Below are 23,710 nucleotides of genomic sequence, written 5' to 3'. Positions count from 1 at the left end.
TTTATTTATTTATTTATTTATTTATTTATTTATTTGGCCTCACCTGGAGGCTTGTGGGATCTTAGCTCACCAACCCGGGATTGAACCCAAGCCCTCAGCAGTGAGAGCACAGAGTCCTAACTACTGGACCACCTGGGAATTCCCTGAACGGTCTAATGTAAACATGACATTGCTCTGAGACTGAGCCACACGAGTCTCCAAGTTTATTAGGGCTGCACCCAGTTAGTGGTACATTCATTTGTGCTCAGATATAGGTTTCTCTTTGGTGTTGTGACCTTTACCTGTGTACATGTGCGATCATGTTGATGAGCATCTAGCTTAGAACCGATCCATGCACTTTCTGAAGTTTAACTATTATCTAACTGTGATGTGATTTTGATGAATATTCTCCCCTCCACTTACTGCCCCAGCCTCCTATGCTCCCGTTCTGAATACCTGAACAGCTGGCCCCATAGCAGAGGCCCAGTGATTATCAGAGGACAGAGGACCAGTGATTATCAATACCACCAGGTGATACCCCCTCTTTATAACAAACATTTGCTAACATCTCCTTTGCTATCCTAAAATGAAGCTCATCCATAATATAACCTACTATTGATACATCCATATTTAAAAAATTCAATATCATATCCTAACTATAATATGTATAAAGATAAAAAGAAAGTTTTTTTATGATAAAATAAAATGCTTTTCAATATTTAAATGCTTGGGCATAATGGCACCAGAGGACACATGGAGCAGTTTGATGTTTGCACCTATTCAATAGAACCACCACCTTTGCAATACTTACCAGAGCAGGTGTGTTGGGTGGCTGACTGCATAGTCAGGACAGGCTGGGCTATGCTGCAATGACAAACACTTCAGGCATCTCCCAAATCCTCAAGGTGATTTCTCACTCACACTTCACGTTCAGTGTGGTTGGCAGGGCCTCTGCTCTTCCCTGATACCCAGCTGGACCACAGAGACTCCATCCAGACCTGCACGTTCATGGCCGCTGTGACTGCGGAGAGATGTGGAGAATACTCATTGGCTCTTAAAACCTCCACCGGAAATGACGCATATCTCCTCGCATTTCATTGGCTACACAAAACTTACGTGTACCTAACTTGAAACATCCTACCTTGTGCCTGAAAGGAGGGGCACCCAGAGTACTTACATCCATAATGATGGTCGCAGCCACAGAATCCCATGGTGGCACTGCTGTGAGGGGTGCCATTTACTGAAATGGTGAACAAGACTTGGAAAGTTCCCAATTAAAAAAAACTTTTTTTCAATATACACAGTAGTTGTATTCTTGGAACATTTAATGTATTTTTAAACAGTTCAAAGACAATGTGTGTATAAGTAAAATTTATAAGTTCTAGAGTTCAGGTCAAGAACGTGGGATAAATCTTCCTTGTGTGTTTTTCCTGCACATTCTAGAACACCCAGCATCCCTCCTTCTCCCCTCCCCCCACTAAATGTCAGTATCCTCTTCACTGCAAAAAACACTCCCACAAATACCCAAAATGCCCCTATAGGGGACCATATGTGCCCCACTGAGAGCCACTGATCTAAGCTAGTGGTTGGGACAAACCTTTTCCAACAGAATAGCCTTATTTGGCTTATTTCTAGTGAAATATCATCAGAATCTAAATATACACCTTGGCTGAAAGTACCACTGCTCTAGCTGAGGCAGGGATGCCCATTCTGCCCCACACCTGCCATAAACACACCCCCTCCCACATCTGTCAGAAGACCCTGAGTCCCCAGTGCTCAAAACCTGGGGCTTCAAATAACCCAGTTTCATAATTCACTAGGCCCACAAACTCACCTCTTCCCTGTGGTGAGTGGGGGCCATCCTGCCCTTTGAGTGTATCAGATAATTCACGGGAAAACTTTGGATGGGGTGGTTGAAGTCTGCATTCACCACGATGGAGGGAAATGTCACCAGCCAGAATGTGAAACATTCTGTACCTCGGACAAGATATTCATCTTCCTTGAGAAAACAATATCCTTTGATAAGTGGAAGTATTTCCAGCAAAGATCCTGTTCTAAACGTGGTGACAGAAGTTCAGTATTTTGTTTCTATTTCTGTGGAAAGTGCCAGCACAGAAAGAGTTTTTATATCCGTGGGGAATGTATATATATATATATATATATATATATATATATATGTATATATATATACCTATATGTTTGGACCAAAGCAACAGAATTGATGCAGGTCAATAGAGGTGAAGTTTTTGTGGCTCTGTTTTTAAAAGATGTACCTTTCACTTGCTAGGGGACAAAAAATGAAGTGTGTTTGGGGGTGGGGAGGGAGAAAGAGAGAGAGAGGGAGTGCACACAAAGAAAAATAAAATGTAAGATATAATTTAAATTATGGATAAAATGGCAAACGTGTGTGTGATGTCTGGTAGGCTTTATGAAGCCTGGCCGCTCACTTTTTTTTTTTTTTTTGGTCTTGTTTATGGCTTCCTTTGCTGTGTAAAAGCTTTTAAGTTTAATTTGGTCCCATTTGTTTTTTTTTTTTTTTTAATTTTCATTACTCTAGGAGGTGGATCAAAAAAGATGTTGCGAGAGAGAAACGACTTAAATATTCATCAGTAAGGGAATGACTAAATCACAGTGTTACTTCCATACAAAAGAAAAAGAGACAGTTATTAAAAAAGAATGTGTTGGGAGAAGGGGGGGGTGATAAATTAGGAATTTGGGATTAACATATACACACTACTATAAATAAAACAGATAAACAACAAGGACCTACTGTATAGCACAGGGAACTACACTCAATATCTTGTAATAACCTATAACGGAAAAGAATCTGAAAAAGAATATATATATACACACACACACACAAACACTATATATATATATAGATATAACTGAATCACTTTGCTGTACATCTGAAACTAACACAACATCGTAAATCAACTATATTTCAATAAAAATTTTAAAAAACGATGTTGCTCTTTTTTTTTTAACATCTTTATTGGAGTATAACTGCTTTACAATGGTGTGTTAGTTTCTGCTTTATAACAAAGTGAATCAGCTATACATATACATATATTGTCGTCACCTGATACCTCCAGCTCTGCTCAGTTAAAGTGTGCCAAGTCGAGCACAAATGAGTCATCTTGCACACAGCTCTTCACAGTTTATCACTTAGCCTTTCCCAGATCTTACCCAAGCTCTGATTTCTTTTATGTCCTCTCCAACTTCTCAGCCTGGCTCCACCCCAAAAGCCACAGTCCCAGGCAGAGACATTAGAGTTGGCTTTTAGAGCCCAAAGAGGTCACCTTGGCTGTCCTGGGGGTGTGAGTCCCGTGGATCTCAGAGCAGCAGGTAAAAGGGACTAAAGGTCGAGATCAGACCTCACAATGGAGGAGTTAGACAGATGTTCACACCCTCAGACTCACGCGTACAGCTGCACACACTCTCGGCATCCTCACAGAGACGACACACACACACAGATACATAGACCTCAACCTCAGGAACCAGATATTCAGAACCAGGCTCCACTGATGCCTCCTGATCCTAATGTTTACAATGTTTTACAGTTTACAACATGCCATCATGTCCAGGAGAGAAGTAGGGCGGCCTCGCTCCCATCTTCAGCTCATACCGTTTGAGTTGCCATGATGGAGTGGGCATTGAGCCAAGGGGGTAGGTATGCAAAGATAAACAAAACTGAGGGGACCCCTACCCTCTCTGTCCAATAGGGGAGAGACAAAAAGCCAAAGGAAACAAAACAAGGGAGAAAAACCAAAGTCATAATTATAAATTGTGGTAAAGATGTCCACTTCTGGAAGTATGGCAGACTAGATAGTATGAAATACAATCCTAATACCTCAATGATTCTGGATAAAAAAATACTTGAAAAACTGGAAGAAATGTATAACTGTGCAAGCAAGAAAATAAGGAAAATTCTGAACGCAAAATAGCCACGAGGCTATAGGAAAATAGGAAAGATTCATGGAGGACAGTTTGAGCCCATGTAAAAAACATCTCATGGGGATTCCAGAAGGACATAATAGATAATAGATATGCAGGAAAGGCGACACTTGAAGAGATATTTTATATATAAAAATCCTATTGGGACTTCCCTGGTGGCGCAGTGGTTGGGAATCTGCCTGCCAATGCAGTAGACACGGGTTTGAGCCCTGGTCCGGAAAGATCCCACATGCCGCGGAGCAACTAAGCCCGTGCGCCACAACTACTGAGCCTGCGCTCTAGAGCCCGCGAGCCACAACTACTGAACCCACGTGCCACAACTACTGAAGCCCGCAGCGCCTAGAGCCCGTGCTCCGCAACAAGAGAAGCCACCGCAATGAGAAGCCCGTACAGCACAACGAAGAGTAGCCCCTGCTCGCCGCAACTAGAGAAAGCCTGCACGCAGCAACGAAGACCCAACACAGCCAAGATATAAATAATAAATAAATTAATTAATTTTTAAAAAAAGAATACACTTAAAAAAAAATCCTATTGGCTGTGTTTCTCTGGAGAATTCTGGCTAATAAGCCATCTCCGAGACTAGTCCCTGTGACTGGACCACCCCCCCATCTCCTCAGATTCCTCAGGGTTCAGCCTTCCCATCTCCGTACTCCCAGAGCCCTAAGCCCATGAGCTCCCCAAAGATGGGGACAGGCCTGTGGGCTTCACCAGGGCGCCCCAGAGTGAGTCCAGGGCCTGGTATGTTGCAGCCCTCAGTAGGTATTTGTCTAATGAATACATTTCCCTGCTACCTTCAAGACCTAGCACAGATTCTTTTTTTTTTTTTGGCCATGCTGTGGGGCATGTGGGATCCCAGTTCCCCCGTCCAGGGACCAAACCTGCGCCCGCTGTGGTGGAAGTGCGGATTCCAGATTCTTTCCTTCTCACTCCCACTCCACAGAAGCTTCACGAAGGAGGAGACCATGTTTACCTTATTTGAAGCTGGGACCCCTAGTCCCAACCTGGGTGGGACCTGGCACATAATATTTGCTCAAGAAATATTTGTTAGATCAATGCAGAATATGTGCCATTGCAGGATCACATTTAAAAAATATTAGCCTATATATTCCCCTGGGATTTCCTTTCCTCCTTTGCTCTTTCCTTTTAAGACAGCGAGGCATTTCTGTGCCCAAACCTCAAGAAAGGATGTAACAGCTGAAAGCAAGAAAAACGTATCCCTTGCCTGGATTTGCAGATTCAAAAGCTCAGACCTGAGAGGAACAGAGAGAACACACAGAAAGGGCAAAAGATTTGGAGGAAATCATGAGGCATCCCTGCTGCCCAGCTGGAAAATCATTTTCTGAACCATCAGAAGGAAAGGACTTGAAAAGGAAATAAGATTGCAGTTGGTGGCGGTTCCCAAAGAAAGTGGTTCTGTCTCTGCTGGGGGCCACTGCTAGCTCAGAGAGCGCCCTTGTGTGAATGAGGAAAAGGCACCCTTTCCAGGTGCACAGTTTGGCAACTGGATCACAGACTGGATCTAGCCTTATTAGCCCCTCCCGCACCCCAGCCAGGCACCCATGTGCAGTGCACACCCCGTATAACCGTACAGGGAAGCCAGGCACAAGCTCTGCTAATCCCTGCCAGAAGCAGAGAAAGCTCAAACAGGCCTGTGGGGTCTGAACAGAGGAAACCTGTGCTTCATGTCCCAGGCAGAGCCGAATGGGGCTGGGGCGGGTCCCTGGAAAGAAGTGGCGTCAGGCAGAAGGAGCCTTGGGCAGCCTCAGAATTTCCATAAGTGCCTGATGGGGGCAATAACTGAAGACCAGGTGGGGTGCAGCATCCCTGAGGATACTATTGGGGACAGATGACAGCAATGACCAGATTGCCACCTCTCTGCCTATACACACTACAACCTGGCACATGTAAGCTTCTTGGAATTAATTAGTCAAAACCCCAGGGACATTTGGATTGGGGGAGAAACCTCAAAGAGACTGAGATTAAGTAGCTGCCACCCAGCCACAATGAGGATTCCAAATAAAAATTCAGTTGAGTTGTAGAAAAAAAGAAGTTACCCTTTTTGCACGTCAAAGGTATAAACAGATCTTCTTACCTGCTGTGCTCCACAAATATTTGTTGAACGAATACTTAATGTGTGTGACAAATGCCTGGTACTTCTCTGCGACCCTGATTTTTATTCTGCCCTGATTTAATTATCAGAGCACATCATCTCCCTGACTAGATTATCAATTGCTTGAGGGCAGGGACCAGATTATTCCACTTTAGATCCTGCACACGTATCCTATACAGAAGTGTTCCTTGCCTGGGCGTTCAGTGGAGTTACTATATAAACGCATGGAATTTTTCTCCAGGCTCCAGATCAAAAAGCTCCCCTCCTCCTGTTTTCCCCTCCCCTCCTCTCTCAACTTCTCAGATAGCATAAGAATTCCCAAAGCCTGGAGCAGAGCGGGAGGAGGGGGACTTTTACTCTGTCCTCCGATGCTACAGCACAGCCTGATAAATGAGCCCGTTAGGATTTGAGACATGTCTGTTTCTGAAGATGGGTTCTGGCCTGTTCAGTGACCATGAACCTTGGCGCAGTCTGAGGTTTGGGGCGGGGAGGTTGGGCTCATCACAGGGGTCTGGCCACTTGAGGGCAGGGGGCACTAGGTTGCCTGTCCTGGGAACCCCTGGAGATGTATGGGGCCGAGGACTTGGGCATCTTGGGTGCTCTTCAAGTCCCTCTTGGCTTGGGTCCCCACCATGACCCAGACCACCAGACCCCTGTCTGTAGCCTCTGCTCCAGCCTGCTTCCTGGCTGCTGCGGTCACATGCCAAGGTTTTATTCTGGGTCCCTGGAGCGAAATTTACACATTCTGCCTATGTGGTTGGCCTTTGTAGACAGGGATTGTGTCTCTTGGCCTGTGTTGGTAAGTTATTCCCCATGCGTCTGTCCTTGCTCTGTGGCCAGAAGGTCAGCGCCTGCCAGCGGCTGGCCGCCTAGCTGTCTCCCCAGCTGGAGTCCCTGCCACCTTCCAGGCCACACATTAAACCCAGCTCTGCCACTTACTAACTAGTATCCTTGAGTTTATTACCTAAGTTGTGGTACCCACAATGACCATCTTCCCCTGATTCTGCATCTTCTGCTCTGGGCTCACACAGCCCCGGGCTCCTGGCACAGATCGACTGCTCACTGCCCCCACCAGACGAGGCTCTGCCCTCCATCTCCCAGTGCCCAGCACTGACCCTGCCACTGAGTGGTGGCTCTGCCTCCTGCCCATCCTCCTCCCTCCCTCCCCTCCTCCTCCCCATAAGGCTCTCTGCACACACAATCCCATCATGGCCTTTTCTCCCTCTGAACCCCCCCTTCACTTGCTCCAGGGGATGAAAAACACCAGGCGGAGTCTATGGCATGCAAGTCTTTTATTAAGCCAGGTGAGTCACTCCATCACCTGAGAAGGTACACTTATGTTCCAGACACCACGCGTCCCAGGGGCTGGGTGTGGCTGTCCAGCCCAGCCCAGACCTTCTCAGTGCAAGGGGGCATTCTGCTTTCTTCTCGGGGTGAAGTGATGGATCAGGGAATTACGGCTGGAGTTTAGGTTGACAGTTTGGATTGGGGATTTAAGGTGAGGCTGGAAGGAATTGGGTTGGAATTTAGGTGAAAGGCGAATTGAGTGTGACCCAAACTGCCAGCCACAGTGAGGAGAGCCAAGCTTCTCCTGGTTACCAAGCTGACGACCCTCCACAGGAAACCGGGTCCCCAGGCACGTGAAACCACTTGAACAAACCCTCATCCCCCTCCCTGCCCCCAGCGCCTCCGCATTTCCCACCCGCCTCTCACAAACAAAGCAGGCACTCAGAAGCAAACCCTACAGCTACACAAGATTAAGTCCCCTCCCTCCCTGCCCAGGTGGGTGGGGAGAGGGGCATGGGGGGTGGGGCTTAGCCCTGGAAGCCCAGCTCCTTGTACTTGGCGGCGATGTCCTTCCGGAACAGTTCCAGGGCCTTGTTCATGGCTCCCTGGGCGTCGGCACCAAAGTCCCCAGGATGCCTGCTGTGCAGAACATGGATGATGGCGTCCGAGATGAACTGCAGGGACAGGGGCAGAGGGGTACTGGTCACGGGCAGGACAAGCCAGGGGCCAGATGGGAATCAGCCCGAACCCATCTTCTCTTTATTCCAGGGTCGTTTATTGAGCACCTACTATACATCAGGCATGCTGCTGAGCGGCCTCCATGGATTAACTCCTTTAATCCCCACAACCCTGTGAGACAGGTACAGATGGGGAAACGGAGGCCCATCTTGGTACAGCTCAGCTGTGCTCAGCTCGAGGACCCAACCTCGGAAAGGAAGGGAAATGCTCCTATTCCATGGTTTTATCCAGGATTTGGCACTCAGAAAATCTAGAAAGAAACTATTTCCATTTGTGTGTATTTAATTTTTGCGTTTAATGGCTTAGGATGGAGATTGCTTTAAATAGCCTTTTTGGGGTTTGGGCAGGGGGTCAGAACATCATATTTTCTGTGCCAAGCACAGAGCTGGTACTCAGAAGTATAGAGGTGGGAGGGAAGGAGAGAAGGGAAGAGGAAAGGCATCAGGCCTACAACTCAGCCCCAGGACCAACTGTATCTTACACCAGCCTCACCTTCACTGTTTGCTTTACCATCCACAATGTCATTACCAGGAAAATGGACACAGGCATCTCTACAGCACGGGGCTGCTTTAGGGACTGAAAGATCTTGTGTCTGTAAGAAACTACTGTGCTTTTTCAACGGTTCAGAAAGATTTGATGCCAATCACTACCCTGGCCTGTGGTCAAAGGATGTCATTTTACAGAGGCCCAAACTGAGGTCACGTAGCAAGTGGACCCAGGGGATCGTGGACAAATGACAGCCAGAGCCAGGGACAGAGACAGAGAGGGCACCGCGGTTGGGTTTGCCCATTTTCTCCGGTGCCAGGGGTGCAAGTGGCCAAAAGCAGGGTGGGGTTGGGTAAGTGGGGGGAGCATGTACTGAGGGCGGCCTCAGAAGCACAAATGTCAACATCTAGTAAACCCTGCTTGGCTCAGAAACAGGGACAGCTCCACAAACAAACACCTGCTGCTGGACATCGATTTGGACATGTGTTTAATTCCCTTTTAATGTCATAAACACAACAAAATGAAGTGGGGGGAGGGACTGACGTCAGCAAGCCCTGCCCATGGAGAACTCAGAGACCCAAGTTCCAGCTCCCTGACCTCCATGTGTGACCTCACCTGTAAAATAGGGGCTCGTGACCCCATTAGGTCCCCCCACTCAGTTTTCCTGAGTCAGTGGCAGAGCCACAAATACTTAGAAAATTGTGGGCTGGGGCAGCTGGAAGATTGAGTAAAGATAGTTGCTTTTAGCACCCAGCGCCCTCTGTGCCCCCTCACTCACAGGTGAGAAGGAGAAATTTCTTATGAAGAGCACAGACGAAGGTTCCATAGTGAGGGAAAGAGCAGACATGGGGCTCTGTCTTAATTCTTTTGCAGGGATTATGCAGTAAATTAAACCTGTTTTAAGTAGACCTGGGTTCTAGTCTGCTAGCTGGTAGTGCTACCTTGGCTATATCATTTTCCCTCTCTGAGCCGGTCTGCTCATCCCTAGAGAGGGGATCCATCATTCAAGTTGTGTTGTAAACACCTCCACATGCCACTGGGGTTCAGATAGAGGAGGAGCCAGGGTCTGCCCTTGAGGAGCTCGTGTCCCAGCCAGGAGACAGCTGGGTAAAGAGACAAATTACAATACAGCCAGGCAGGCGCCATGGCAGCGATGAGGATAAATGCCTTCGCAGCGGAGGGCCGGCAGATAGAGCAGGTGACTGCCTCATGGGCCAGAACAGAGGAGGTGGCTTCTGAGCTGGGCCTTGGAGGATGAACAGGGATTTGCCAAGAGAAGATGGGGAGGGCAGGGACCACCGCTTGTGCAGAATCTCAGAGGCAGGACCCGCTCCTCATGTCTGGGGTGCTGAGATGGGCAGGCAGGATTGTTTGTGTGTGACTTGGGGGAGCAGGTAGGGGTGCAGGGTGGTGAGGCTGAAGAGGATAGTGGTGGTGGTTGTTCATGGGAGATGCTGTGCCACAAGGGATTAAGAGCTTGGGTTCCAGAGTACCATAGATCAGATTGTACCTCCTGGCTTATAAGCTGGGTGACCTGGGGCAAGCTACTTAACCTCTCTGAGCCTTCAGTTTCCAAATCAGTAAAATGGGGATGAGAAGAGTACCTACCTGAGGAAGAGAATGCTAACTGCCTGCCCAATGTCCATTTTCTCCTTCTTCCTTGTAAGAGAACACTAGTTGTATTTGGGGTGGTAATAGGCTACATTTCCCAGCTTTCCACGCAGATAGATGTGGTCTTGTAACTAACTTCTGGCCAATGAAATGTAAAAAACATTGTTGGATGAGATTTCCAGGGCTCCTTAAAAGAGAGACTTCCTCTCTTCCTCTTGCTCTGTTTGGAATATGGACCAGACGGCTGGAGCTCCAGCAGCTATCCTGGACCACGAGTCAACTTTGAGGGTGGACACCACATGCCAAGGATGGCAACACAAAAAGAACCTGCATCCCTGGTGACTATGGGGCTCCCATACCAGCTCTGGTCTTCCTACCTCTGAACGTCTTTTATGTGAGAGGGAAAGAAAACACTGAATGCAATTCCTACGTTCATGGGGAAATCGTGAGAATTCCATGCAGTGACCCAGGCAAATAGCTTATCATGGCCCATCCTAACTGGGAGCTATCATAATTATCCTTACCTTTACTGCTGCACCAACCTGCCTGCTGCTCCCATCCCCAGGGGTGATATCCACAGGATCCTTTATCCCCCAGAACCCTAGTGCTCCCTCTTGCCACATCCCCTCCTCCCACTGGGTGTAGACATAGGACTCGAAGCTCAGGCTCTCCCCAGCCCACCCAACTTCTCAGCCCATCACAGGGGGTTCAAACCAATTGCTTATGCCTCTGACACCTGAGGCTTTCTCTCTTCATCTGTAAAGATGTAGGAACTAATAATTCCCACCCGGAACTGAGCCCCAGTTGCTGAACTCCTGCCAACGAGACCTGCATGTCTCCGACTCCCAGTGTCACAGGGATTAGGAGCCGGGGTTCTGGAGGAATAGAGACCTAGTCTGAATCCTGGTTCTGCCATTTGCTGCTTCTGTGACCAGGGACAAGCTACTTAACCTTTCTGTGCCTCAGTTTCCTCATCTGTCGAGTGGGTGTGATAATGGTACCTACCTGTGGAGAGAATGCAAGTTGTGCATCCCATATCCACTTCCTCCTTGGTAACAAGATACTAATTTGGGGGAGAAATATGTTGACTCTCAATGACGCAGGAGGAAGACCAAGTGGGTGGCAACCCACTTTACAGATGAGGAAACGGGGGAACAAAGAGGAACGACATAGGTCACCCAGCAAGTTAGTGGCTGAGCTGGGACTTGAACCCAAATCTCATGCCCTTGAGACCTCTCCTTCCATCCTCCCAGCCGCCCCCAGTCCCGCCGCCCACCTCCAGGTACTTGATGGGGATCTTGTGCTTGGTGGCATGCGACTGGGCCAGGGGCTTCAGCTCTGCCTCATGATGCCCCTTCTTCTTGAGGATGGCCCCCAGGGCGGTGAGCACGGTGTTGCCATGCTTCTTCAGGTCCTCTGAGGCCTTCATCTCAGCCTCTGTCTTCAGGTGCTTGAACCTGTCAAATTTCTCCAGGGTCTCGGGATGACCCTTGAAGAGCCTGTGGGCACAAGGAGGGCTGGAGTCAGATGCAGGGGTCTGGAGGTGGCCAGACCCGAGTTCAAGCCCACGCTCTCCCAGTTCCCAGCTGTGTGACCTTGGGCAACTCACTTCACCTCTCTGTGCCTCAGTCTCCTCATCCAAGGAATGGAGATAACGAGTCCCTCCTTATAGAAGCGTGAGGATTAAATGAGATAGTATATGCTGAGGGTCACACAAGAAGTGTATAAATGCTTCCTATTATTAAATATTTTTATCATCATCTTCTTATTTATTGTTACAGTGAAAGGCAGGAAAGAAAGACATCTCTGCGTTGCACCTGGCTTCACCCCCATTTCCTCTAAGTTGTTAGGAGCATAGATGACTAAATGGCGTCACAGTGGAGCAGGGAAAAGGGGGAGCACTGGGGCCAAAGGACCTGGATTTGTTGAGCACCCGCTGTGTGCCAGGCCCGTGCTAGGCTCTGCACCTGCGCTTCCCTGTAGGGACATATTATTCCCACTTTACAGATGAGAGAACAGAGGCTAAGAAATGTGAAGTCCTAGCTCAACATCACATGGCCGGGGTGCAGAAGAGCCAGACTGAAATCAGGTCTGAGTGACTCAAAAAGTAGCCCATGCAGGGGACCATCTCTGCAGCTTCCTGCCTGGGGATCGCCCTTTGGCTTCTTAAATACTTCTGGCTCCAGGAGACTCACTACTACCTGTGAGAGCCATTCCAGTCTGAGCTCAGAAACCTCAGAAAGCTCTTGCTTATTTTGCTCTGACTCCCTGCACCTCCCTGGCCCCTCACAGTACCGATGGTGAGGGTCCCTGGTGGGAGCCACCGCTAAAGACCAGGTCCCAGCTCCTGCCAGGGTCCCAGTGAGCTGGCCACAGTGATCTGAGCAGCCACCTGTCGCCTTGGACCTCAGTCTTTCCTACTGCGGAAAGGTGGAGGTTAGTTAAAGGGAGTCATACCTGCCACCTGGGCGGGAGTGATTTTCCCCATTTCACTCGTGGGCAAACGGAAGACCACAGAGGTAGGTGACTTGCCCAGGGTCACATGTCTGGTCAGTGGCAGAGCCCAGACACAAACCCACATGAATGGTTCCATAACTCATGTTCTCTCCCTTGTGTCGCACCCTGAAACCTCTGCAGGAGTGACCCTGTCTGCCCTGACTCCCCCTTCTCCTGTCTAATGGCTTCAGTTCTTTTAAAGGTTCCTCTTTTGTAGCTTCCTGGCTTTGCGACACCCTTAAACCTAACTGTGAACACACTCCAGTGTGCACAAGTATCTCATGGCACACACCCATACTCACAGGGGCGTGCACACACACGCACATGCATGCACGACATAGCACGGACGGGAAGCGCTCCCTTTCCCAGGGGGCGTATCCCTCCCGCTTCCCCAGAACACTCAGGGCTGTCCACAGCCATGCCCAATGTCACCACCTCATCTGGGGCGCCGGCCAAACCTTGTACATCACTGACAGTTCATCCCTGGCACCTTTCACGCAAGGGTCCCTGAGCTCCTGACTATTATTATCTGGTGACAATGATCCTTGAACTCCTGCCTGACAGATGCAAGACCCAGAACCCACAGGCGAAGACCTGAGGTAGGGACACTGGAGGAAGACTGTCTGGGGCAGAAGAGGGCCAAGGACCTGGGACCCAAGGTGGCCAGGGATCTCAAACATTTTGGGAGTTCCCTGGATGTCTGGGAGAAAGACTTCGGCACTGAGAATTATGGAAGCTGAGTTCTGGCCCCAGCTCTGCCTCCGATGTGCTGTGTGACATTGAAGAAGTCACTCGGTTTCTCTGGGTCTTGGCATAACTATCTGTAAACCAGAAGGGTTGGTCTAGCTGATTTCTCAGCCTCCAAGTTCTAAGGCTTGACCTCCACCTCACCCTCCACTCTCAGCACCTGCCAGCCAGAGAGAGAGCCAGGTTCGCTTTAAACAGGGCAGAAAAATTGGGCTCAGGAGCGCCCACCAGATCATCCTGGCACCACACAGCCGCCTCCCTCTCTTGGCCCCAAGTCCTGCAGCTGGGACCCCCCAGGGCAGCCACAGGAGGCCATACCTGGATGTTTGTGATGGCAATTACCCAGAAAATGAGCAGATGGGAGGCCCTCGCCCTGTAGAAATGGGTGGAGGGCTTTTCTCCAGTGTTTCAGAAGTGCTCACTTGCCTTGTGTTTTCAGCCTCAATCCTATCATCAACCTGCCTAGTTTATCACAGGTCTGCTGGCAAGTCAGAGGGAAAGGAGGCCATTTCCCAGCTGTTCTCTGAGCTGAGGCCCAATCAGACACCCACACGGAAGACAGAGGATTCTCCCAGGCCTGCACAAATCCTTCTCTGCTCTAGAACCAAAGAACCAGATGAGGTTGGGAACTCATCTCTAGTGTGTCAAGATTGTGGGACGATGTAGCATAGGGGTCGAGAGCAGGCGTACTGATCCAAGTTGCCTGGATTTGAATTCCAGCTGTGGGACTTTGGGCAAGTTACTTAACCTCTTTGTTAAATGTGGTGATCATAATAATATCTACCTCATAAGGTTGTTGTGAGGCTTAAATGAGTAAATATATGTGAAACACTTAACACAGGGCCTAGCAATCACTGTGTACCATATATATAAATATTTGCTGTCCTCTTTACCATCTCTAGCACCATTATCACCATCACCATCATTTCCTCCATCATCATCAGCATCTCCCTCATGATCATCATCACCATCTCCATCATCATTGTCCCCACCACCATCATCATCATCGTTAGGACTGGGAATTTTTGGTTCTGTCTGTAGCTGCCATTGGGTGGCTGGGACTCTTGGGCCGTGTTTCCTCCCGGCGACATGAGACGTATTGGCCACGAGCAGTGGCTTTCAAACTTTCCATGGCCTCAAAATCCTTTGTTCAAATGCAAAAATAAATAAAGCAGAAAAGATTTGGGGAAAAGAAGGAAAGGCAGGGGCCTGAAGCCCTCTCAGCAGCCTCCTCCCTCCTGAGCCCCCCGTTTCCTGGAGCCAGACTCTCCAACTGACCTTCCAGCTATTATGTTCTAGAACATAATGATCACATACTTGCAGTGAAGCCCTCAGTGTTTTATTAACAGACTCAGCTGAACAGAATTTGCCCTCTTTTATAATCAGAGGAGTGGGAGAAATGACCTTTTCAAGATGAGTAAGAAAGCCCAGGTTCAGCATCTGGAACAGAACCAAAAGGTCAGCTCTTAAAGGGGCACTTTCAGCCCTAGGAGTTAGCAGCCCCTTCTCCTTGTCTCCATATCCCAAACACTAAGAGGGCAGAACCACTTGGCGTGGTTTCTGCATGTCCTACAGCCTAAGACGTGACAGGCTGTTGGGCTCTCTGGGGCCTGCCAGGGGCCAGCAGTCTCCAGCATCATGTCTCGTCCCTGGCACCTGGCCCCAGGCAGTTCTCTCTGATCCACCCTGGGAAAGGAGGAGATGTTTCCCCATGACACAATACCCCAAGTCTCCTTCAAGACATCCAAGTCACTGACTTAGGGCTGGCAGCCCCCAGATCACCTGGGAAAGACTCCTGCTTGGCAAACTGGTCTCCCACCCCAGCTACCCGGCCTCCTCTCCAAAAGTAAGGTAGGATCATGGACTCAGAGAATGCCAGGGCATGAGAGCAGGCAGGGATCTCAGAGACAGTGGCAGGCAATCCTTCCACTCAGCAAATAGGGAAATGGGACCCAGAGAGGACTAGCGACTTGTCCAAGGTCACACAGCAAATGGATGGCTGAGGAGTTGATGTCAACTTTGGGGGAGACTTTTGTCCAATCAGGCAGGACCTGTTGCAACCCAAGTAGCCAACCGACAGAGACACAAGAGGAGAAAGACATAAAGGAACACCCCAAGATGCCAGTTAGATTCAACAGAGAACTTGACTGTCCTCTCTCAAGTGTTTCTGGCATGGACCATTAAGGGCTCGAACTCCAGATAACAGGGCTTATAGGACTGGGCATTCTCCCCAGATTTGGGAGCTGGAGATCGGTGAAGCCCGAGGGAGGCTGAAAGGGCATCTGAGTGGGAGAGGATAACCTATTCTGGCTCATAAAGAAGGAGAAATTCATCTGTAAATTAAAGTGTGAAAGACAATCCGTTCACTGGTGGTAACTGGGGCCCACCTTCTCCCACGTGCAGAAATATTGATGTACATACATCCCATTAGGCTTTTGACCTGTGCTGCCCAGAGCATGAGAAAGGGCCAGGAGGAGGGGAGAGCTTATCACCATTTGGGGAAGAAGGCAACTGGGACATGAGATTCTATTTACAAGCCACAAGCCATTTTCTACTTAAAAAACTCAGAATTTTGTGGGGGGTTTTGTTTGTTTATTCAGGAACCCCTTGCTACAGAAGGCAAGATGTGCTTGGAGACTATTCTGAGCCCTCAAATTCAAGACATACTCAACATCAAAAGTCACTAATGGGGGGCTTCCCGGGTGGCGCTAGTGGTTGAGAGTCTGCCTGCCCGTGCAGGGGACACGGGTTCGAGCCCGGGTCTGGGAAGATCCCACGTGCGGCGGAGCGACTAGGCCCGTGAGCCACAATTACTGAGCCTGCGCGTCTGGAGCCTGTGCTCCGCAGCAGGAGAGGCCGCGATGGTGAGAGGCCCGCGCACTGCGATGAAGAGTGGCCCCCGCTTGCCGCAACTGGAGAAAGCCCTCGCACAGAGACGGAGCCCCAACACAGCCATAAGTGAATAAATAAATAAATAGACAATTTAAAAAAAAAACAAAAAAACTAAAAATGTACCTTTGAGGTTTAAAAAAAAAAAAAGTAACTAATGGGTCTCTGTCTTCTGTTTACTAATTATAATTCTTTAAAGGGCCCAAGTCTAAGCTTCATCTATAATAGTTATTAACATCTTCTGGGACTCACTCTATGCCAGGAATTATGCTGGGCCCCCTACATGCATCATCTTATTTAATTCTTATTTCCACTCTATAACGTATATATTAGGATTTCCACCCATTTTATAGGAGAAGAAATTGAGGCTCAGAGAAGTTGTGTACCTTCTTAAAGGTCACACAGCTGCTCGGTGGCAGAGCCAGCTCTAGAACTACATATCTCATGTTGAAAGCCATGTCTTAGCCTTGACATTTTACAGACTTTAATGGACTTGTGACTCTGGGGTCATCCTTCCCTTCTCAGGTCCTTTTTGTCCACATCCATTAGGTGAGGTGAGACAGATCTCTGAGATTTTTCTTGTTAATTCTGTCTATAATTCTAGGATACCACTTAGTGGGCTCTAGGCATCCAGGATTTGATTGTCAAGCTCCTTCCAGCTGCTGGCATAGGTGTGAGATGGATCCCCTTTCCTTTCCTGACTCCAATCTCTGACACATAAAAGCAAAGGAGAACCCAATAAGGGCTTTAACAAAGTCAACTGACGCAGCCAGCTGGTCAACCCAGGGCAACCGTTCCACCTTGCAGGCAAACATTCTTGATCTTTGGGAAGGAAGTAGGTGATAGGGGAAATGGGATTTCTTCCTTTTACCTGATGAGGACATCCTGCCCATGGCCTGTGACATCAGCTTCCACCTTCGCCCAGATGTTCAGCACCAACTGCCATTCTCCGTCGCTGAGCACCATGGCACAGTCTGAAGAAGAGAAAAAGAGCGAGTGTGGGCTGACCGGGTGTCCTGGCTCCGACAGCTGGGGTTTGAGGCTGCCTGGCCCTCAAGGGTTTTTATACCTTCCCGGATGCTTGACAGAGATCACTTGACAGCTCGCTCACTCTCTCTCTCCCCCTCCCTGCACCTCCCCCCCCCCTTTCATGCAGGGGTCTAATCTTTTCATTTCTCTGGCCCTCACATGGAAGCTATTTTGAGGCAGGTGCCATTGTGGGGTGGTAGGACAACTCAGGTCTCAGGTTGGGGGGGGGAGGAGCTGTGTGTGTGGAAAGAGTAGGGAGGAGGTTGGATCACTGTCTGGGCTCTCAGAGGCCAACAGAAAGAGCATGACCAAGGCTGATGCCGATGGCCTGAAACCCAACTCCCCCTGCTGTCAGCCATCCCAAGAGGACCTGTCATGTTTATTAGCCAGGGCAGCAGTCACCCTGGCTGACCCTGGGATTGTCCTGGCCCTTAGCAGTCACTTTGTCCACCTTCTGCCCACTTTGCCAGAATGCCCTCACCCATCAGGGCAGTGGGAAGGGGCTAGATGGTTTCCTGCTGATAGCTGGGTGGACCCAGGCAGATCCATAACCTCTTGGAGTCTGCATTTTCCCACTCTACCCAGAAAACTCCTGGCTTCATGGTCTTGCTCACATATTTCTCTCTGAAAAGTTTTGCTGGATATACCCCTCAAGGTACAATTAACTGCTTGCCCTTTCCATTTATTTGTATGTGTTCCTGTTGTACTGCTTACCTCGTTGCATCATATTTCTTTGTTTCCATGCTGGCCCCTCCATTAGTATCATAGCAGCCAATACTCACAGAGACTTTGCTGGGTGCCAGGCCCTATTCCAAGCACTTTACATTTGGTAACTCGTTTAGTCCCCCAACAGCCCTATATGATAAATATGGACATTACCGCCATCTCCTGGAGGGAAGTTAGGGAAATCTGCCACGGTTGCACAGCTAGTTGATGCAAGAGTTGGGATTTGAACCCAGGAGTTCAGGCCCCCAAATCCATGCTCCTGAACACCCTACTTTGATTTTCACATGGTCAGGGGCTTTGTTTTATTCATCTGTGTATTTCTTGGACCTTGCACAGTTCTGTGTACCAAATTTGAACTGAATAAATGTTCATTGAATAAAAAGATGGCTGGCCTTGCAAGGAAGGCAAGTGGAGGATGATCGGCCTTTATTTTATATCCATCCATCATCCATTCAACCACCCAACCACCCATCTATCCACCCACCCATCATCCATCCTTCTGGCCATCATTTATCCACCCACTTATCGTCTACTCACCAACCCACCCATCATCCATCACTCATCCATCCACCTACCCAACCATCATCTGTCCATCCATCCATCCATCCATCCATCCATCCATCCATCATCATTCCTCCATCCATCCAACACACAGTTATAGAGTACCTACTGTGTGTCAGAAACTGTGCTACATGCTGAGGACACAAAACCAGATAAAACACATCCTGATGTTCAAGAAACTCAGTCTCCTAGGGGAGATAAGTAAGAGGAACAAAATTACAGTACAGTTTATTTAGTGCTATGATCAAGGTTTACACAGAACATTACAGTTTACAAAGTGCCTCCTTGGGCAGGATTATATCTAATCTTCCCAATGACCCTGCGAGGTAGCGAGCATCATCCCATTTTACAGCTGTGGACCATGAGGCTCGGAAAGGATAAGCAGGTGTCCTGGCCATCCTGGGTCTGTACTGGACATGTCAGTTATGACTGCCCCACGTATGCAGCCCTTTCTAAAGATAACTGCCCTGCCCCAGCGCCCGCAGTCATGTCCTCTCTCCAAACCTGTTGCTAGTCACAGTGGATTGGACAAGGACTGGGACCTAACCTGAGGCAGCCAATGGCAGGGCTCTGCCAAACAGCCAATGTCTATTAGCTACACCAGTCAGGTCCCTGGTGAGAATTGGCTAGGTGGTAGGAAATGCAGGGTCAAAGACGGTTTCGTGGCCAACACTGGGTAAGACCCCCAAACTTGGGTAAGACCCCTGTGCAACCTTGGGTCTCCATTCTGACTGCTGAAAAGCCCACTCCAATTGCAGTTTGAGGATTACCATCAGCTGCCACTTCCTGTGTGACCCCTTGTGTATCCTTGAGTGAGACCACTTTATTTATTTATTTATTTATTTATTTATTTATTTTTTAAACTTTGGGTTTATTTATTTATTTATTTTTGGCTGTGTTGGGTCTTCGTTTCTGTGCGAGGGCTTTCTCTAGTTGCGGTGAGTGGGGGCCACTCTTCATCGCGGTGCGCGGGCCTCTCACTATCGCGGCCTCTCTTGTTGCGGAGCACAGGCTCCAGACGCGCAGGCTCAGTAGTGGTGGCTCACGGGCCTAGTTGCTCCGCGGCATGTGGGATCTTCCCAGACCAGGGCTCGAACCCGTGTCCCCTGCATTGGCAGGCAGACTCTCAACCACTGCGCCACCAGGGAAGCCCCAATTTATTTATTGAGTCAGCTGATTCCTAACAACCAAAAGGGCCAGAGGCACACAGGCCCCTTCCTGACAATGTGTTCCTGGAATCACACTGAGGCTCCATGTTAACCCAGGACACTGAGCTGGTGAACCTCCAGGAGCCATGAAGCCTTCACAGTGGAAGGTTCAGCAGCAAGTTGAGTAGCTAAAATGTCATAGGGATTTTCTGGGGGGCTAGTATTCGTTCATTTGTTCATTCACCAGCCTGGTATGGAGGGCCTACTCTGTGCCAGGCCCAGGATCAAAGGAAAAGGCAACTCTGAGAGATACTGCCGAGGGCTCAGCTCCTACTTCTGGCCCCTTGCTGGAGGGTGAGCCCAGCAGTGCGGGAGGGGAGGGCAGAAGGAAGAGAGGCAGCGAGCTGCCCCTGGCCTGGGCTGGCCACTTGGGGCCCATCGGTGACACCCCTAAGAGAATCAGCATCCCTAGGTTCTGATTTACATCCTCAGCCCTGGCAGCGCCGTTTTCAAACACCCTCTGGCCGGTGCCCTCTTGAGAACCTCGGAACATCCCCGAGGGGCTGGCAGGGCAGGGTCGACCATTATCCCACCTGGCTATACAGAAACGAAGGCTTGGAGAGGTTATGCACCCACCCGAGGCTGGTGAGCGGCAGAGCTGGAATCCACAGCCCAAGTTTGTCCCATCTCCAGCCTCCCGAGTTGTCTGGAAACTGTCTGAGTACTTAAAATCTCATCAACTCTTCACCAGGGCTAAAGTGTTTAATATGAAGCTGTCACCTCCTTGGCAGGCGCCCCCATTAACTGGCAAGTTCATGGAAACCTGTGGCTTTGAAGTTGATGAACCTTTTCAAGTTTTACCTTTTAAGCTAATAGGAAGGAACCAACATTTGTTTGTACTTACACATCTCTACAACAGAACTGGCGGTACCTAGGAGTTGCTATGGCTACCTGGAGTCGCCAGCTTTGTTTGGGGGCTATAATTATCCCTGTGACAGCCTTCAAATAGCCGGGCCAGGGAAACTGGAAAGGCACAGGATAGGAAAGCCAGGCTGCCTCTGGGTGCAAAACTTTCTGCAGCCTTACACGCTCACGTCACGTACATGTGCACATGCGTGCACACACAGGTGGGTTAGTCTGACACCCAGTGGGGCAGAACTGGATCGCACCAAGTGAGACCTGCCCCCTCCTCTTTTTCCCTTTCATATCACAGAATCCTTTGAATGGGAAAATCTGAGCCTTGTAGACTCATCCTCAAGTCTTCAAATTCTGGACACTTGAGATGCCACAGTTACAATTCTAGAGGGCCGAAGTCTTCAACTTTCACCACTCTGAACACTTAGGTTCTAGGTTCCAGAGTCAGAAAGCTAGAGAAAGAGAAATCTAGAATGATAGGGCCGCGGGATCTTGGAGCTAACAGAGGCCTTCAATAGTGTCCTGTCCAAGTTCCCACTAAATGCAGGAATTCTCCCTACAGATCATCATCTAGCATCTGCTTGAATACTCCTAAGAGCAGTGAGCTCACTACCTAAAGCTTTAAAGGGGCTTCTTTATATCAAACCGAAATATGCCTTCTTGTCACGCTCACTCCCTTGTCCTGGCTCTGGCGCTCCTTGGGGATGGGCAGGAACAGCCGAGGGAAGCTGCAGGCTCACCTAAGACTTTTCCTGTCCAGACTACACATCCCCAGGGCTTTAACTGAGCGCCCTTGGCTGGCAAGGTGAGCCAGGAGCCCGTTTGGTGGGAAAAGGCCCCTTCTGCATCTTCAGTATCTGGCGACTCTCACCTCTCGTCACTCACATACGCAGAGAGAACTCTCTAGCAAGGGGCTTCCAGTGCCCCCCTGCATGGGTTTGAGTCCCCAGGTGACTGAGCACCAGGCCCTCTCTTTCAAAGGTCACAAGTCCAGTCTGGGTGACCTGGGAATTTGTGAGCCCTTATGCAGCCAACAACTCCTTCCAGTGAATCGGGGGTGGGGGGGGGTGTTACACTTTAAGGCTCCACCGTAGGGACCAAAGATGGAAAGAAAGAGCACTTTGGGTCTTCAAAGCTGCAGGTCCCCTCAGCCTTGGCCACCTTCCTTCCTCCTCCTCCCGGGAGCTGCCCCTTTGGAGGCCAGCCCGGGCAGTGCCCCCCTCCCCCCCCCCCCCCGAGCCCCCCCACCCCCGACCTCGGCTTGCTCTTTCCTGGAAGAGTCTGCCTCCTGGACCAGTGCCAAGCCTGACTCAGAGCAGGGCTGGGGCCTGGAGCCTGCAGGACCTGCCTAGGTCATCGACGGGGCAGTAGGACCCCCAAGCTGGCCCCCAGACTCTACTTGGGCCCACTGCCCGCTCCCCCCAGCCCCCAGCAGCCATTGTACTGACCATGTCTCCCCTTCTGCCCAGCTGTCCTCCTGGAGCCTCCAGCCAAACAGCGGGCTGGGGGCAGGGAGAGGTGTCACAGCAGCTGGGAAGCCTCACGGGGAACTAAAAATACAGTTTATATGGCAAGGCTCCTCCTCTCCCTGGAGGCCCAGAGGGGCTTATTGGAGGAGGGCTCACAGGGACACCAGGATCCCAATATTCCAGTCAACAGGTGTGGCCCAGGGGCACCAGCCTCCCTTCCCCTCCCCCGCCCCCCATCCTCTGAGGCTTGGAGTCACTTCTCCAGCCCCGCCTTCCACCTGTCACCTGGGCGAGCCAACCCCACCTCCACAGTCCCCCTCCCTCATCAGTCCTCCCTCCCTCCCTCCCTGGCCCATCTCAGGGAAACAGCTGCCCCTCCAGGAATCCGCCCCCATCACCGCATGCCACCCCTTTCCCAGCAGGTGTGCCCTCCCCCCTCCATCCCCCCCCCGCCCCCCGCCCACCTTGGCTCCAACATGGATGCAGCCTTCTCCTCTCTCTGCTTTGGGGTGCGGCTCCCCATTTCTACCCTGTGAGCTTCCTCAGAGGCAGGAATGTAAAAGCCACGGACACACAGCCCTTACTGCCCCTCCCAGCAGCCCTTTTCAACAGACACTTTTAAAAAATTTGAAGTATGGTTGATTTACAATGTTTCAGGGTAAACACTTCTTTTTTTGAATTTTATTGTATTTATTTTTTTTATACAGCAGGTTCTTATTATGTATCTATTTTATACATATTAGTGTATATATGTCAATCCCAATCTCAGGGTAGACACTTTTATTTATTTATTATTATTTTTTTATTTTTGGCTGTGTTGGGTCTTCGTTTCTGTGCGAGGGCTTTCTCTAGTTGCGGCAAGCAGGGGCCACTCTTCATCGCGGTGCGCGGGCCTCTCACTGTCGCGGCCTCTCTTGTTGCGGAGCACAGGCTCCAGACGCGCAGGCTCAGTGGTTGTGGCTCACGGGCCTAGTTGCTCCGCGGCATGTGGGATCTTCCCAGACCAGGGCTCGAACTCGTGTCCCCTGCATTAGCAGGCAGATTCTCAACCACTGCGCCACCAGGGAAGCCCCCCCCACTTCACCTTTTTGCCAGCCCCCCCCCCACTTCACCTTTTTGCCAGCCCCCCCCCCACTTCACCTTTTTGCCAGCCCCTAGCAAAGGGCCAGGTCGATAAGCTCTCAGAATTGTTTATTCTATTGAACTGAGTCCATCCAGGCTCCTGGCTTCCTGGAGGTGAAGGCAAAGACAGTGTGTTGGGAGGCTGACAATCGGGGGGCTGCTGCCATCTAGTGGCGGCGAGGAGAAAAGCCTCTACCCCTGGCTCCGCCCCTCCCACTGCGTTCCTTTGTTTACCCAGCCAGCAGGCCAGCAGCCGGGACGGGGCTTTTTCCATCTTTGTATTCCTGGCACCGACTAGAGACGGCTTTCCAAATTATTAAAAGATGAACAAGCATGGTCCTTTCTCGCAAGGGACTCAAAGTTGAGTGGAGGAAACATTCCAGGGAGATTCGGAACATAACCGAGATTTGAACAAAGAGCTATGGGCGAGTGAGAAGGTA

At 49.9% G+C, this 23,710-nt stretch overlaps 1 protein-coding gene across 4 annotated transcripts; it reads right to left on the bottom strand.

Annotated features, from left to right (window-relative positions):
- Positions 1 to 7,742: 7,742 nt before the first annotated feature.
- On the bottom strand, positions 7,743 to 22,211 carry MB (myoglobin). 4 transcript variants are annotated; one of them, XM_061204983.1, is made up of 5 exons: positions 22,128 to 22,211; positions 18,726 to 18,804; positions 17,172 to 17,274; positions 11,445 to 11,667; positions 7,743 to 8,007 (listed from the first exon to the last, which is right to left on the bottom strand). In XM_061204983.1, the coding sequence occupies exons 1-5, from the start codon at positions 22,128 to 22,130 to the stop codon at positions 7,861 to 7,863; spliced, it is 555 nt and encodes a 184-aa protein (XP_061060966.1). In that variant the 5' UTR covers positions 22,131 to 22,211; the 3' UTR covers positions 7,743 to 7,860. The 4 variants fall into 4 exon arrangements, with proteins under 4 accessions (XP_061060966.1, XP_061060968.1, XP_061060967.1 ...); XM_061204985.1 differs by lacking the exon at positions 18,726 to 18,804; XM_061204984.1 differs by lacking the exons at positions 18,726 to 18,804; positions 22,128 to 22,211 and adding an exon at positions 18,044 to 18,104.
- Positions 22,212 to 23,710: the final 1,499 nt, after the last annotated feature.

The sequence above is a fragment of the Eubalaena glacialis genome, chromosome 11 (genome assembly GCF_028564815.1).
Source record: "Eubalaena glacialis isolate mEubGla1 chromosome 11, mEubGla1.1.hap2.+ XY, whole genome shotgun sequence".
NCBI lineage: Eukaryota > Metazoa > Chordata > Mammalia > Artiodactyla > Balaenidae > Eubalaena > Eubalaena glacialis.
This window is presented reverse-complemented; position numbering and strand designations above follow the sequence as displayed.